The sequence below is a fragment of the Salvelinus alpinus genome, chromosome 15 (genome assembly GCF_045679555.1).
Source record: "Salvelinus alpinus chromosome 15, SLU_Salpinus.1, whole genome shotgun sequence".
Lineage (NCBI taxonomy): Eukaryota > Metazoa > Chordata > Actinopteri > Salmoniformes > Salmonidae > Salvelinus > Salvelinus alpinus.
The window spans coordinates 4,734,602-4,749,193 of record NC_092100.1 but is presented as its reverse complement, the minus strand read 5'-3'; the positions used below and the strand labels follow the sequence as shown (position 1 = coordinate 4,749,193).

Below are 14,592 nucleotides of genomic sequence, written 5' to 3'. Positions count from 1 at the left end.
GTTAGGAGTTTGGGCTAAGGTTAAGGTTAGGGTTAAGGAAACTAGTATTTTGAATGGGACTGAATTTTGTCCCCGCAAGGTTCGATTCAACCTCTTATCAAATGAGCCTGCACGGAAACATGCTCTTATAGATCTGATCTCACGGACGACCTTTGACCTGACCCCCCCTGTCCTAACTGATTGGCCTTTTAACCCTGAATGACCCTTCCTCGTATACTCACAACCTACTTTCTGAAAGAAACCTTTCGTATATGGTCCAGTGCATGCCCACGCTTTGGGTCCACTTTTCCCCACCCCCCCACCATCAATTGCTACATTGTCTTTGAAGAGGTCACTGTCAGCAAAAAGAGATTACTGATGTCTCATAGACAGATGGTGGCGGTTTGGTGTAACAGATCAGTTTACTTCCAACGCAATTATGATAAACTCAACTAACAATACTCTCTTTAAAAAAAAATCCATTAATTATAAACATAACAGATTACAGCACCCCCCCCCACAGACCTTTGTTATTGAAAATTAAACAGTGAGTTAAAGCTCTCTGACCTGAGTGACATTACAGTTGGAGTCTCAATAGGTTCCAAGAGGATAACAATTCCTGATGATCCTCAGGAAGATATGTGCCTATTGGTTCGTCGCTGCCTAGTCCTGGCTTTGATGATTCTTTGTATTTTGCCTTCTTACCTATATATTTATATATATTTTTTTTTAAACATTTTTGATGCTTTGCATTTTCTCCAGAATCAGGTGAGACAACATCCCAGGTGAGACAACATCCCAGGTGAGACAACATCCCAGGTGAGACAACATCCCAGGTGAGACAACATCCCAGGTGAGACAACATCCCAGGTGAGACAACATCCCAGGTGAGGCAACATCCCAGGTGAGGCAACATCCCAGGTGAGACAACATCCCAGGTGAGACAACATCCCAGGTGAGACAACATCCCAGGTGAGGCAACATCCCAGGTGAGGCAACATCCCAGGTGAGGCAACATCCCAGGTGAGACAACATCCCAGGTGAGACAACATCCCAGGTGAGACAACATCCCAGGTGAGACAACATCCCAGGTGAGGCAACATCCCAGGTGAGATAACATCCCAGGTGAGACAACATCCCAGGTGAGGCAACATCCCAGGTGAGGCAACATCCCAGGTGAGACAACATCCCAGGTGAGACAACATCCCAGGTGAGACAACATCCCAGGTGAGGCAACATCCCAGGTGAGACAACATCCCAGGTGAGACAACATCCCAGGTGAGACAACATCCCAGGTGAGACAACATCCCAGGTGAGGCAACATCCCAGGTGAGGCAACATCCCAGGTGAGACAACATCCCAGGTGAGACAACATCCCAGGTGAGACAACATCCCAGGTGAGGCAACATCCCAGGTGAGGCAACATCCCAGGTGAGACAACATCCCAGGTGAGACAACATCCCAGGTGAGGCAACATCCCAGGTGAGATAACATCCCAGGTGAGACAACATCCCAGGTGAGACAACATCCCAGGTGAGACAACATCCCAGGTGAGGCAACATCCCAGGTGAGACAACATCCCAGGTGAGACAACATCCTAGGTGAGACAACATCCCAGGTGAGACAACATCCCAGGTGAGACAACATCCCAGGTGAGGCAACATCCCAGGTGAGACAACATCCCAGGTGAGACAACATCCCAGGTGATTGAGGTATTGAAGGTCCTGAAGGCTAATTCTTGACTTGTCATGTGGACTCTGCATGCTATTCTGATGGATGTTCCAGGTGAATTATAACCTACCAGTCTAGTCATGGTATCTGTCTGGTGAATTATAACCTACCAGTCTAGTCATGGTATCTGTCTGGTGAATTATAACCTACCAGTCTAGTCATGGTATCTGTCTGGTGAATTATAACCTACCAGTCTAGTCATGGTATCTATCTGGTGAATTATAACCTACCAGTCTAGTCATGGTATCTGTCTGGTGAATTATAACCTACCAGTCTAGTCATGGTATCTGTCTGGTGAATTATAACCTACCAGTCTAGTCATGGTATCTATCTGATGAATTATAACCTACCAGTCTAGTCATTGAAGCATTACTGATGGCCTCTGTTGAATCTGTAATGTTATTCCTGCCCAGCCATAGCTATGCTGATAGAACCAGGTGAGACGTGAACCAGGTGACACGTGAAACAGGTGACACGTGAACCAGGTGAGACGTGAACCAGGTGACACGTGAACCAGGTGAGACGTGAACCAGGTGAGACGTGAACCAGGTAACACGTGAACCAGGTGAGACGTGAACCAGGTGAGACGTGAACCAGGTGACACATGACCTCGTCCCCAGGCTCAGAGCGAGATGGCTGGTGGATTTGATTTATTTTTATTTATTTAACCAGAAGGGCTGATTGACATTTGAAATCTCTTTTTCAAGAGTGTCCTGGTGAAGATAGGCAGCACCAAGTCATTACACAATTACAGACAGACAACATCAACAACTACAGATAACCTAGTAAAAAAACTGAATTCACAAGAGTATAACAAAATCATAAAACAGCAAATTAACAACATTGACAGGTCAGGGAATCAGCCTCAAAATCCTTCATCAGTGATTTAAAAACACCAATCGGGACAAGTTCTTCCAGTTTAAAAGTATTTTGTAAGGTGTTCCAAGACGATGGCGCAGAGTACATAAAAGACCTTTTACCAAATTCAGTCCGAACATTTTTTCATCAGGATAAAGTCCTGCGAACGAAGAGAGTACCCACCACATTTCTGAACAATAAAAATGCCCAAATAAAATGGTAGTAAACCCAAAATGGCTTTATAAATAAAAGTACACCAGTGACTGAGCCTACGAGTGACTAGAGACGGCCAGCCAACCCTGGTATACAAAGTGCAGTGGTGCGTAATGGTTGTGCAGTTTAAAATACATCTCAATGCTCCATGGTAAAGAGTGTCAATTGATCTGAAACACTGAGCGGAAGCGTTCATATATAAAATATCCCCATAGTCTAGTAAAGGCATAAATGTAGCTGATACTAGTCTCCTTCTGGCTTCAAAAGAAAAACAGACCTAATTCCTAAAATAAAATCCCAATTTCAGCTTCAATTTTTTTGTAAGTTGTTGAATATGCAATTTAAAAGAGAGGCTGTCATCAAATAAAATTCCAAGATATTTATATGAGGTCTCAATCTCCTTGCCCTGACAGGTAGTAATAGGTGAAAGGTTCAGAGGTCTATTTCTTGCTTTAGAAAACACCATTAGTTTAGTTTTGTCAGCATTGAAGAAAAGCTTCAATTGTTGAACAGTATAAAAAGCAGTTTTCATGTTCTGGAAAGCTTTTGTGAGAGACGAGGCACAACAATAAATAACAGTATCATCAGCATGAAAGTGAAGTTCCGCATTTTGCACATTTTTGTCTAAATTATTTATATAAATAGTGAATAAGAGGGGACCAAGTACAGAGCCCTGGGGCACACCATTACAGACAGACAATTTAACAGACATAAGCCCATCACATTGGACTGAGTTCTATCAGACAGATAGTTAGCAAACCATACAACTGCATGCTCCGCAAGACCTATGCTCGACAATCTCTGCCTCAGTATAGCATGATCAACTGTATCAAAAGCCTTAGAGAGATCAACAAAAAGTGAGACACAGTGGTGTTTTTTGTCAAGGGCTTCAGTGATATCATTGAAAACCTTCATGGCTGCTGTAATTGTGCTGTGCTTCTTCCTGAAGCCCGTTTGGTACATTGATAAAATAGAGTTAGTATATAAAAACTCTTTTAGCTGTTCACTTACAAGGGTTTCAAGTATTTTCACCAGGGGTGACAGCTTTGAGATTGGCCTATAATAATTTAAAAGAGTTGGATCTCCCCCTTTTAAAAGTGGTAGGACAAATGCTAATTTCCAGATCTTTGGAATTTCATTACATTCCAGGGTTAGATTGAACAGATATGTAAGTGGTTCAGCTATGAAATCAGCTACCAGATTTAAAAAGCAGGGATCCAAAAGATCAGGACCTGCAGGCTTTCTCTGATCTAAGGATTTCAGGGCTTTATGTACCACCTGCACTGAGAATGGCACAAAGCTAAATGTTTGACCAGCTCTCACTGGTTCATCCACACAGGGTTGTACAGAGACAGAGGACACTGAATCAAACAGCCTACCAGATGATACAAAGTGCTCATTGAAACAAATCAGCATTTCAGTTTTGTCATATACATCAACAGAGTCCTTCAATACACATGACGGTAATTCATTAACATTACTGTTAACAACAATAGACTTAATAGCCTTCCAAAACTTTCTAGGGTCATTCAGGTTATCAGTGGTAACAGACATAAAATATTCAGACTTGGCCTTCCTGAGAAGAAAGAACACTTGTTTCATAACTGCCTAAAAATAAGCCAATCAGCATCAGAACATGATTTTCTTGCTTTAGCCCAGGCTAGATTACGGTCGTGAATAATACAAGACAGCTCAGAAGAAAACCATGGATTATCCCTCCCTTTAACCCTGAACCTGTGGAATGGGGCATGTTTGTTCACTATTTGGAGAAAACCATGGGCTATCCCTCCCTTTAACTCTAAACCTGTGGAATGGGGCATGTTCGTTTACTATTTAGAGAAAACCATGGATTATCCCTCCCTTTAACTCTGAACCTGTGGAATGGGGCATGTTTGTTTACTATTTGGAGAAAACCATGGATTATCCCTCCCTTTAACTCTAAACTTGTGGAATGGGGCATGTTTGTTCACTATTTGGAGAAAACCATGGATTATCCCTCCCTTTAACCCTGAACCTGTGGAATGGGGCATGTTTGTTCACTATTTGGAGAAAACCATGAGCTATCCCTCCCTTTAACTCTGAACCTGTGGAATGGGGCATGTTTGTTTACTATTTGGAGAAAACCATGGATTATCCCTCCCTTTAACTCTGAACCTGTGGAATGGGGCATGTTTGTTTACTATTTAGAGAAAACCATGGATTATCCCTCCCTTTAACCCTGAACCTGTGGAATGGGGCATGTTTGTTTACTATTTAGAGAAAACCATGGGTTATCCCTCCCTTTAACCCTGAACCTGTGGAATGGGGCATGTTTGTTTACTATTTAGAGAAAGCCATGGATTATCCCTCCCTTTAATTCTGAACCTGTAGAATGGGGCATGTTTGTTTACTATTTAGAGAAAAAAACATAATGAAAGAATATCCAGGCAGTTTCCACATCAGGAATAAGATCAATCTTGCTCCAGTCAAAATTAAACAAATCATGAAAGCCTGCTCATTAAAACTCTTAACATTTCTCTCATGAATAAAGCGTGGGTTTATTTTAGGAACCTTAGTATTTCTAACAGCAACAACAGCACAATGGGTCACTTAAATCATTACAGAAAACACCAACCGCAGAATATTTATGTGGAACATTTGTCAATATCAAATCAATCAGGGTAGTTTTCTCTGGACGTTTGAGATTTGAGATCAGATTAGCTGAGGCATAACCTGTCACAGCCTGCTCACCTCAAAACCAGAATGACAAGAAAGTAATCCTGCTACCACAGTAAACCAACATTGAGTAATGCCTTTTAAGTGCATTAGGCCTATTTGTTGGTTCTCTAGTTCACCAATATCAGCATATGTCTAAAAGTAAACTGACCTCTGTCTTTCAGCTCGTTTGTCCTCAATATAACTGCAACTGCCTGTCACAATGCCAGTATAACGGCCGTGTTAATTGTGTGACGGCTTAAGCGTGTTCGTCTGTGTATTTAAGTGTGTAGGTCCCTACAGTGTATGTCGGTGGTACTCATCGTGCGGCCCGCAGTCTGTATGCGGCCCGCGAGCCCTTAAATTCCGGCTCGCAGTAATACAATAACAATGATACAATTTCAATTCAATGCTTTAAAATAGCTTCAAAATAGAATCCCCACTCTGTTCATACCTGACAGACAGTTTGTTAATTTCACAAAACTCAGAGCACTCACCACATCCAACCCAGAGATACTGCAACATTTTAGCTGTGATGCAGTGCCTTAGATCGCTGTGCCACTCGGGAGCACAACAATGAACATTGCGAAACAAAAGCAGAGAAACAGACTGACCAACGCACACCTGGATTGCCTCACAAGGATGGCAACAACAGACTATACATTTAGAATGAGTTATATTTCGCTCATCCAACTACTGAGGTAACCCTTAATATGGGTTTTATACATGCGACGTAGCCTATTTGATGTGTGTATGTATATACGTGTGATGTGCTCTGTTGCTCTGACGTTGCTCTCAAATTGATAATGGATCATATTGGAAGGAAAAGTACTACAAATTAAAGATCTGTGAGGCCCACTGAAGGATCGTCTCAACCCAAAGTGGCTCCCACTTACAACAAAAAAAAGGTGCGTAAAGCTGGTAAATATGCACGAGGCATATATAGCCAATGAGAGAAATCCCATCTAGCTAGTGACATAAGAATTTCGCTGCACCTGCTGTAACACCTGCAAATCTGTGTTACGCAACCAATAAACTTTGATTTGATCTAACAAAACAGGGATGATGATCCTAAGTTCTGGATTCATAAAACGTTGAAATCGTCACAGATGCTCAATGGAAGAAAAAAAAGAAGCCATAAAATTCACTTCCATAGCTGAGCGAGAGTTTTCTGTTATTGTTCTGTCATACGGCCCTCAGAGTAAGACCGTATTGTAGCACTGACAAATCTCCCACGTGTTTTCCCAGTCCTTTCTTAAGTGGTATACCGGTATGTGTCATGGGTCGGTGATGTGTCATGGGTCGGTGATGTGGAAAAGGGAAACTAGGTGAGGGAAGTAGTCGCTATTCTAGTACCTCTTTCACAACTATAGGAGCATAGAAATAGAATGAATAGAACAGGCTTGGAGGCTCTAACCCTGGTGATATGACCGGTAACCTCATGGGTACACTCTCAGACACTTCTATGATTGCCCCCATTGAGAAGTAACCACTAGTACCTATTTCAGAACAATAGGGCTGTGTCTCATTACATCCAACTTTTTCCCTACTTAGGGCCCGATTACGATTTAGATATTGATACCTTTCCTACGCAAGCCTTTTCTAGGCAAGCCTTTCCTAGACACGCCTTTCCTACACAAGCCTTTCCTACACACGCCTTTCCTACACAAGCCTTTCCTACACACGCCTTTCCTACACAAACCTTTCCTACATACGCCTTTTCTTCACAAGCCTTTCCTTCACAAGCCTTTCCTACACACGCCTTTTCTACACAAGCCTTTCCTACACAAGCCTTTCCTACACAAGCCTTTCCTACACAAGCCTTTCCTACACAAGCCTTTCCTTCACAAGCCTTTCCTACATACGCCTTTCCTACACACGCCTTTCCTACACACGCCTTTCCTACACAAGCCTTTCCTACACACGCCTTTCCTACACAAGCCTTTCCTACATACACCTTTCCTACACAAGCCTTTCCTACACACGCCTTTCCTACACAAGCCTTTCCTACACACGCCTTTCCTACACAAGCCTTTCCTTCACACGCCTTTCATTCAAACGCCTTTTCTACACAAGCCTTTCCTTCACATGCCTTTCATTCAAACGCCTTTCCTACACACGCCTTTTCTACACAAGCCTTTCCTTCACACGCCTTTCATTCAAACGCCTTTCCTACACAAGCCTTTCCTACACAAGCCTTTCCTACACACGCCTTTCCTACACAAGCCTTTCCTACATACGCCTTCATTAATACAGTGTATCTGTAGACACACCTCCTCCACACCTTCATTAATATGGTGTATCTGTAGACACACCTCCTGCACACCTTCATTAATATGGTGTATCTGTAGACACGCCTCCTCCACACCTTCATTAATATGGTGTATCTGTAGACACGCCTCCTCCACACCTTCATTTATTTGACCCCCCCCCCCCCCCAACTGAATAGCGGGTAAATAGTATTATTTTCTCATGCTTAAGTTCAAGGTCAGAATACGCATAGAGAGAAAAGAGCATAAAAAGGGATTTATGTTCCATATACTCGCCCTTAACCCGGGTCGGAATCGGCCCCTTAGTGCGCTACTGAAGACCATGGCCCATTGGACTACAGTCAAAAGTAGTGCACTATATTGGGTTATAGGGAGCCATTTGGAACACTGACTAGGAGTTGCCTAATTAAGCAACCAGGCACCTCGGGGGGGTTGTGGTATATGGCCAATATACCACGGCTAACGGAGGTTTTAAGTACGACGCAACGTGGAGGGCCTGGACACTGCCCTTAGCCGCGGTATATTGGCCATATACCACAAACCCCCGAGGTGCCTTATTGCTATTATAAACTGGTTACCAATGTAATTAGAGCAGTAAAAATCAAATGTTTTGTCATACCAGTGGTATACGGTCTGAAATAGCATGGCTGTCAGCCAATCAGCATTCAGAGCTTGAACCCCCCCCAGTTTATAATTGTGAATACTCTCCCTCTATTGTACTCACAGCTGAGTTGACACTGTTCAACTGCACCATATTTACATTGTGAACGTAACTACCGACCATCTGTTCAGAGAGTTTCTGATAGATGGGGAGAATATAAATCGGTTCATTGCGGTAAGGTTATATGTCCTTTAGTGAGTGACTGTAACATTACAAAACAAAACACACAGTTTGTGCAAGTACTGTAGCACGAATTTTGTGTCTTATTATGAGGGGATTCAAACGAAACGCTCTGGGATGGCCTGGGGATGCCATGTTGTGTAGGAAACTATGCAGATGACTGTGCTCAGACCATCTGAGTAAAACCACATGGTGAAACTAAACCCATTATCAACTGAAGGACCACTGACTGACCACTGTGTAAAGGTCAAATTACTTCTGAACCCCATGAACACAGAACAACACACACAAACTTCATATTTTCAAATATATATTTTTTATTATTAAAGATAATATATTTAAAAAAATTGACGTGAATGCAAAAGCTGATAATAAATTAAACGCTCTGTTTGCAGACACTGGGGAAGGAGGAGAGGAAGGGGGGGGGGGGGGGTCATCCTCAGCAGGCCATCTGTTAAGAGGAGGGGGGGGGGGCAGCAGGAGGGAGTGGTTGGAGGGGGTACCCTAGCTTCCACTGGGACGTCTGTCCTAAAGACAGCTGAACCAAATCCCACTGCACCAGCTGTGGGGAATTAAGGCTAGAATAACCAATGGGGAAGAAGACAGGACCCCTGGAGCAGTTTCACTGCTTATCAACAATAAAGGCTGTCTTGTCAGAGTCAGACACACATGGACGCATAGTGGGTTCTCCAAACGCACGTCCTAAATGCCACCCTATTCCCTATATAGTGCACTACTTTTAACCAGAGCCCTATGCCACCCTATTCCCTATATAGTGCACTACTTTTAACCAGAACCCACAGGGACTAGGGTGCCATATTGGATACAGACCCAACTGTCTCTGAGCTGTTCTTAACCGTGTTGCATCGTTGACTGCGGGTGTCAACTGGTGATCTACACGTCATTGTTCAAAAGATGCAGATTATTCATATCAGAGAGGAACTGTAAACACTCCGCTGTTGATACAGTACACGTACATCCCTGCGTCGAGCACGTGAGACACCTAATAAGTGTCAGCAGTTGGAAGCCTGCGCCAAGATTTCATCTCCCTGTCGGGGGAAACACAAAACACATACCGTTAGTGTACATAGCCATGCTCACAAATAAATTAACAATCCAACTGACGATCAAATTAATATATTCAAAATGTCCTAGTTTCACTTTTGCTTTCGATCATCATAAATGTAATAACACGAGGTTAATATGGCCGGAACAGAAGATAAGTATAGAAATCACTCTGCCTTGATTATAGGAGACATTCCTTCTTAAATCACGGTTAGGATATCTCAACATGTTTTGATCACAGAGGGGAGTTAGTCGGATTTATGTGTGGATGTTGAAATGTTTTGTTCTCCAGTACGCAACAGCAGCAGGCCTTCCTTATACAAATGTAGGATTTTAATTTGACCCAGTTTGCTACAGCAGGAAAATAATCCTGCAGCTACAGGAAAGGTGAATTATTTTGTGAATTATAATTAATGGATATTTTTTGTAGGAGTTGATATATTTTTTGTAAGGGCAAATCAAGTCTGACATTTTAAAGTGGAAATTACAAACTTTACAAGCTTTTTTAAAGCTTGAATAGACAAAAAGGAAGATGATCAGCAAAAAAAGGGTGATCAAATTAAGATCCTACATCTGTAGACCAGAGCTTCTGGTCTAAAGTAGTGCACTATATAGGGAATAGGGTTCCATAGGGTTCTGGTCTAAAGTAGTGCACTATGTGGGGAATAGGGTTCCATAGGGCTCTGGTCTAAAGTAGTGCACTATATAGGGAATAGGGTTCTGGTCTAAAGTAGTGCACTATGTAGGGAATAGGGTTCCATAGGGTTCTGGTCTAAAGTAGTGCACTATATAGGGGCCCATTTGGGATGCGTCCCCAACGATAAAGCAGATGATCCAACACAAGGTGAGGGTTACTTACACGTTGGCACAACCAGGCACAATACTCTCTTGATGCTGTGGTTTTGTCAGACTGAATTTCCTGAGGAAGGCCGGAAATTTCAGCATTTTTCTGGAGCGCTTCGACGTAGGGCTAAGAGGATGAAGGGGAGAGAGAGAGAGAGAGACAGAGAGAGAGAGAGACACAGAGAGAGAGAGAGAGAGAGAGAGAGAGAGAGAGAGAGAGAGAGAGAGAGAGAGAGAGAGAGAGAGAGAGATCTGGTGAGTAACAGGAACAGACCAAAGACAGTGGAGGAAGTGCAGTCATGTTAGGTATTTGCCGTTAGGACATTGTTTGTGGTTGAGGCAGTATTATTGTTATGCAGTGTCTATTATTGTGTCATCGCGGTACTGTTTGCAGCCTGGATACTGGTCACCATCTATGGGCAAACAAACAAATGTGTTTCTAAATATCCAGACTCCTCTATTATGACACTGAGGATAGGGGCATGCTGGTACGGAGGGTAAGCATGAGGAATTTCAAGATTTAAGTGAACAGAGGTGTGTGTGTGTGTGTGTGTGTGTGTGTGTGTGTGTGTGTGTGTGTGTGTGTGTGTGTGTGTGTGTGTGTGTGTGTGTGTGTGTGTGTGTGTGTGTGTGTGTGTGTGTGTGTGTGTGTGTGTGTGTGTGTGTGTGTGTGTGTTTATGTTTTTGCAGATAATACTATTCTACAGTTCACTAGTTTACTACAGAATTATATAGTACATTCTGTGGTATTCTATTGTAAGTAGTGTAGTATTCTATGGTAAGTGTTGTAGTATTCTATAGTAAACTGCAGTATTCTATAGCAAACTGTAGTATTCTATAGTAAACTGTAGTATTCTATAATAAGTACTGTAGTATTATATAGTAAGTACAGAAGTATTCTATAGTAAGTACTGTAGTATTCTATAGTACACTGAAGTATTCTATAATAAACTATAGTATTCTATATTAAGTACTGTAGTATTCTATAGTAAGTACTGTGGTATTCCATGGTAAACTATAGTATTCTATAGTAAGTACTGTAGTACTCTATAGTAAGTACTTTAGTATTCTATAGTAAACTGTAGTATTCAATAGTAAACTATAGTATTCTATAGTAAGTACTGTAGTATTCTATAGTAAACTGTAGTATTCTATAGTAAACTATAGTATTGTATAGTAGGTACTGTAGTATTCTATAGTAAGTACTGTAGTATTCTATAGTAAACTATAGTATTCTACAGTAAGTACTGTAGTATTCTATAGTAAACTGTAGTATTCTATAGTAAGTACTGTAGTATTCTATAGTAAGTACTGAAGTATACTATAGTAAACTATAGTATTCTACAGTAAGTACTGTAGTATTCTATAGTAAACTGTAGTATTCTATAGTAAGTACTGTAGTATTCTATAGTAAGTACTGTAGTATTCTATAGTAAAGTGTGGTATTCTATGGTAAGTACTGTAGTATTCTATAGTAAATCTGTAGTATTCTATAGTATTTTATAGTAGGTACTGTAGTATTCTATAGTAAACTGTAGTATTCTATAGTAAGTACTGTAGTATTCTATAGTAAAGTATAGTATTTTATAGTAGGTAATGTAGTATTCTATAGTAAGTACTGTAGTATTCTATAGTAAACTGTAGTATTCTATAGTAAGTACTGTAGTATTCTATAGTAAACTGTAGTAAACTGTAGTAGTAAACTGTTGTATTTTTTCATGTGGGTCAAGTGAAGAAGGCTCACCATTCTGCCTGTGAGGAGACCTGTGTCTGTCTGTTAGCCTCCACTCTCTCCTCCTCTTCTTCCTTCACCTCCTCCTCCTCCTCTTCTTCCTTCTCCTCCTCCTCCTCCTCTTCTTTGCTCTCAGGTATGTAGTCCCAGAGGCGTGAGTTGACCCACAGCGCCTCCTGAAGGCTGAGGCCGCGCCCTACACAGGTGGTCTGGCGGCACAGCGGGCAGCATACGGTGAGCATGTCACTCTTGGGCAGGGACATGGTCTCTAAGCAGGTGGCACAGAAGGTGTGTCTACAGTGGAGCACCCGGGGGATCCGGTCCTGACGGGAGTAGGGCTGATAACACACCCCACACTCCCTGTCCTCACACAGAACCATGGCCGGGCCGGACAGCGATAGCTGGACCTGGACTGGAAGAGCCTGGGTTGAAGCAGCAAGACTATAGCACTGGGTTGGCAGGCCGACCTGGCTGGAGGAATGGAGGCCACGAAGGCTTATCTGGAGGTGACTAGGCAGTAGGCCTGACAAGGATACCTGGACCTGAGAAAGCCTGGTCTGGAGGGGCCTGGGTATAGGCTGCAGAGACTGGAGCACTGGGTAGCAGGGCTGGTCCACGAGATACTGGAAATCTAACTAGATACTGGACACCTAACTAGATACTGGACACCTAACTAGGCAGGTATTAAACTAGGTGGGGAGAAGACACAGATTACCTGGCTGAATGGGTCTGTCTGTCTGTCTGTGTGTCTGTCTGTCTGAGAGGAAGAGGAGCCGCTGGGGATATGGAGGTACTGCTGGGCCGGCAGAAATTGGGCTAATGATTATTGTGTCCCAGTTTGTTTATTTTGTTTTGCAGTTCTTCTCTCTGTGGTTAAAAAATATTCCAATACAGCTGTATCAGTCATTATATCCTTTACATTCAGAGATATACAAAATGAGTGACATACATTAAAAGTGTGTATGTCCATAAACAGTTACAAAACGTTTTAGGTTAACTGGTTTAAGAAGTGGTCACTCTCACATAAAACGTTAGTTATTTACAAGTTCTCGCTAATACATTTTCAAGGTTTGATCTTCAAAATTCAATTAGCTAATTAATTGTTACAAAAAAAATATATATCATGACCATTTCTGTTCAAAATGAACATCACGCAATAAGATTAAACTTCTAAATCAATAAAAAGGTTACTTTTAAAATCAAATGTACTTACAGTAAATTATGGAGGAATATTCCAGGTGGTTAAAGTGATGGTCCTGTAGTTGTTATATGACAGAGAGATAGAAACAGAAAGACAGACTCTACTGCCTGACTCCTTTTCAGAGTGTCTGTGTGTTGAGGGGGCAGTTTTGGGTTGTCTCTTTTCTAAGGGCAGGCCCAACCGGCACAGCAGCTGTGGCAGCCAGGGGATGGCCTGCCTGCCTGCCTGTGTGAAGGTTTACTAGCAGCCCAGAGGGGAGGAGGGGTGACTGGGCTCAAAGCTGTCTGACTGGCTGGGAGCTCACTTCCTTTGTTTAGGGTGCCTGACAGTGGGTGGTGGAGGGGGAGGGAAACCTTTTTGAGTGCAATACTTACTGTTAAATTCTAATCGTTTTTTTGGTTGTTGTTTTGTGTTTTTAATTGTTTATTAGTCTTGCTTTGGCAATGTAAACATATGTTTCCCATTCCAATAAAGCCCATTTCAATTGAAAGAGAGAGATTATTTCCCCACTATGGCCTATTTATTGCTTTACCTCCCTAATCTTACTACATTCGCACACACTGTATATAGATTTTTCTATTGTGTTATTGACTGTACGTTTGTTAATCCCATGTGTTGTTTGTGTCGCACTGCTTTGCTTGATCTTGGCCAGGTTGCAGTTGTAAATGAGAACTTGTTCTCAACTGGCCTACCTGGTTAAATAAAGGTTAAATAAAAAAAATAAAAAATTACAGTCAAACATAAAAGCAAAAAAAAAATGGCCCTAAGTCCAAAGACCTCTTTTCTCTATCTGCAGCAGAAATTGGGCTGATAATTATTGTGTCCGAGCTTGTTTATTTCGTTTTGCAGTTCTTCTCTGTTCTTCTCTCTGTGGTTAAAAATATTCCGATACAGCTGTATCAGTCTTTATATCCTTTACATCGTTTGAGATGAACTCATGAGTCTGATTTATGTCATATCGGGACTGAAAAAGCAGGGCTCGTCCGGGATTTGAACCCGGGACCTCTCGCACCCAAAGCGAGAATCATACCCCTAGACCAACGAGCCACGATACAACTATGAGAACATTTTACAAGATATAGATTGCTATACTTATAATATATATTAAGCCTGCTTGGATACCACATATGGCACTATTAAACAACATCCGAAGATGTCACGGGGA

The 14,592-nt window shown here is 42.1% G+C and overlaps 1 protein-coding gene and 1 non-coding gene across 2 annotated transcripts; both read right to left on the bottom strand.

The window, feature by feature from the left end:
* Positions 1-8,883: 8,883 nt before the first annotated feature.
* Positions 8,884-13,828, bottom strand: LOC139539402 (uncharacterized). Its single transcript, XM_071342303.1, has 4 exons — positions 13,440-13,828; positions 12,239-13,093; positions 10,511-10,621; positions 8,884-9,635 (listed from the first exon to the last, which is right to left on the bottom strand). Exons 2-4 carry the CDS (start codon positions 12,604-12,606, stop codon positions 9,590-9,592), a joined length of 525 nt encoding a protein of 174 aa, XP_071198404.1. The 5' UTR covers positions 12,607-13,093; positions 13,440-13,828; the 3' UTR covers positions 8,884-9,589.
* Positions 13,829-14,402: 574 nt separating this feature from the next.
* Positions 14,403-14,474, bottom strand: trnap-ugg (transfer RNA proline (anticodon UGG)). Its single transcript has one exon. It is a non-coding gene; the product is annotated as a tRNA-Pro (tRNA).
* Positions 14,475-14,592: the final 118 nt, after the last annotated feature.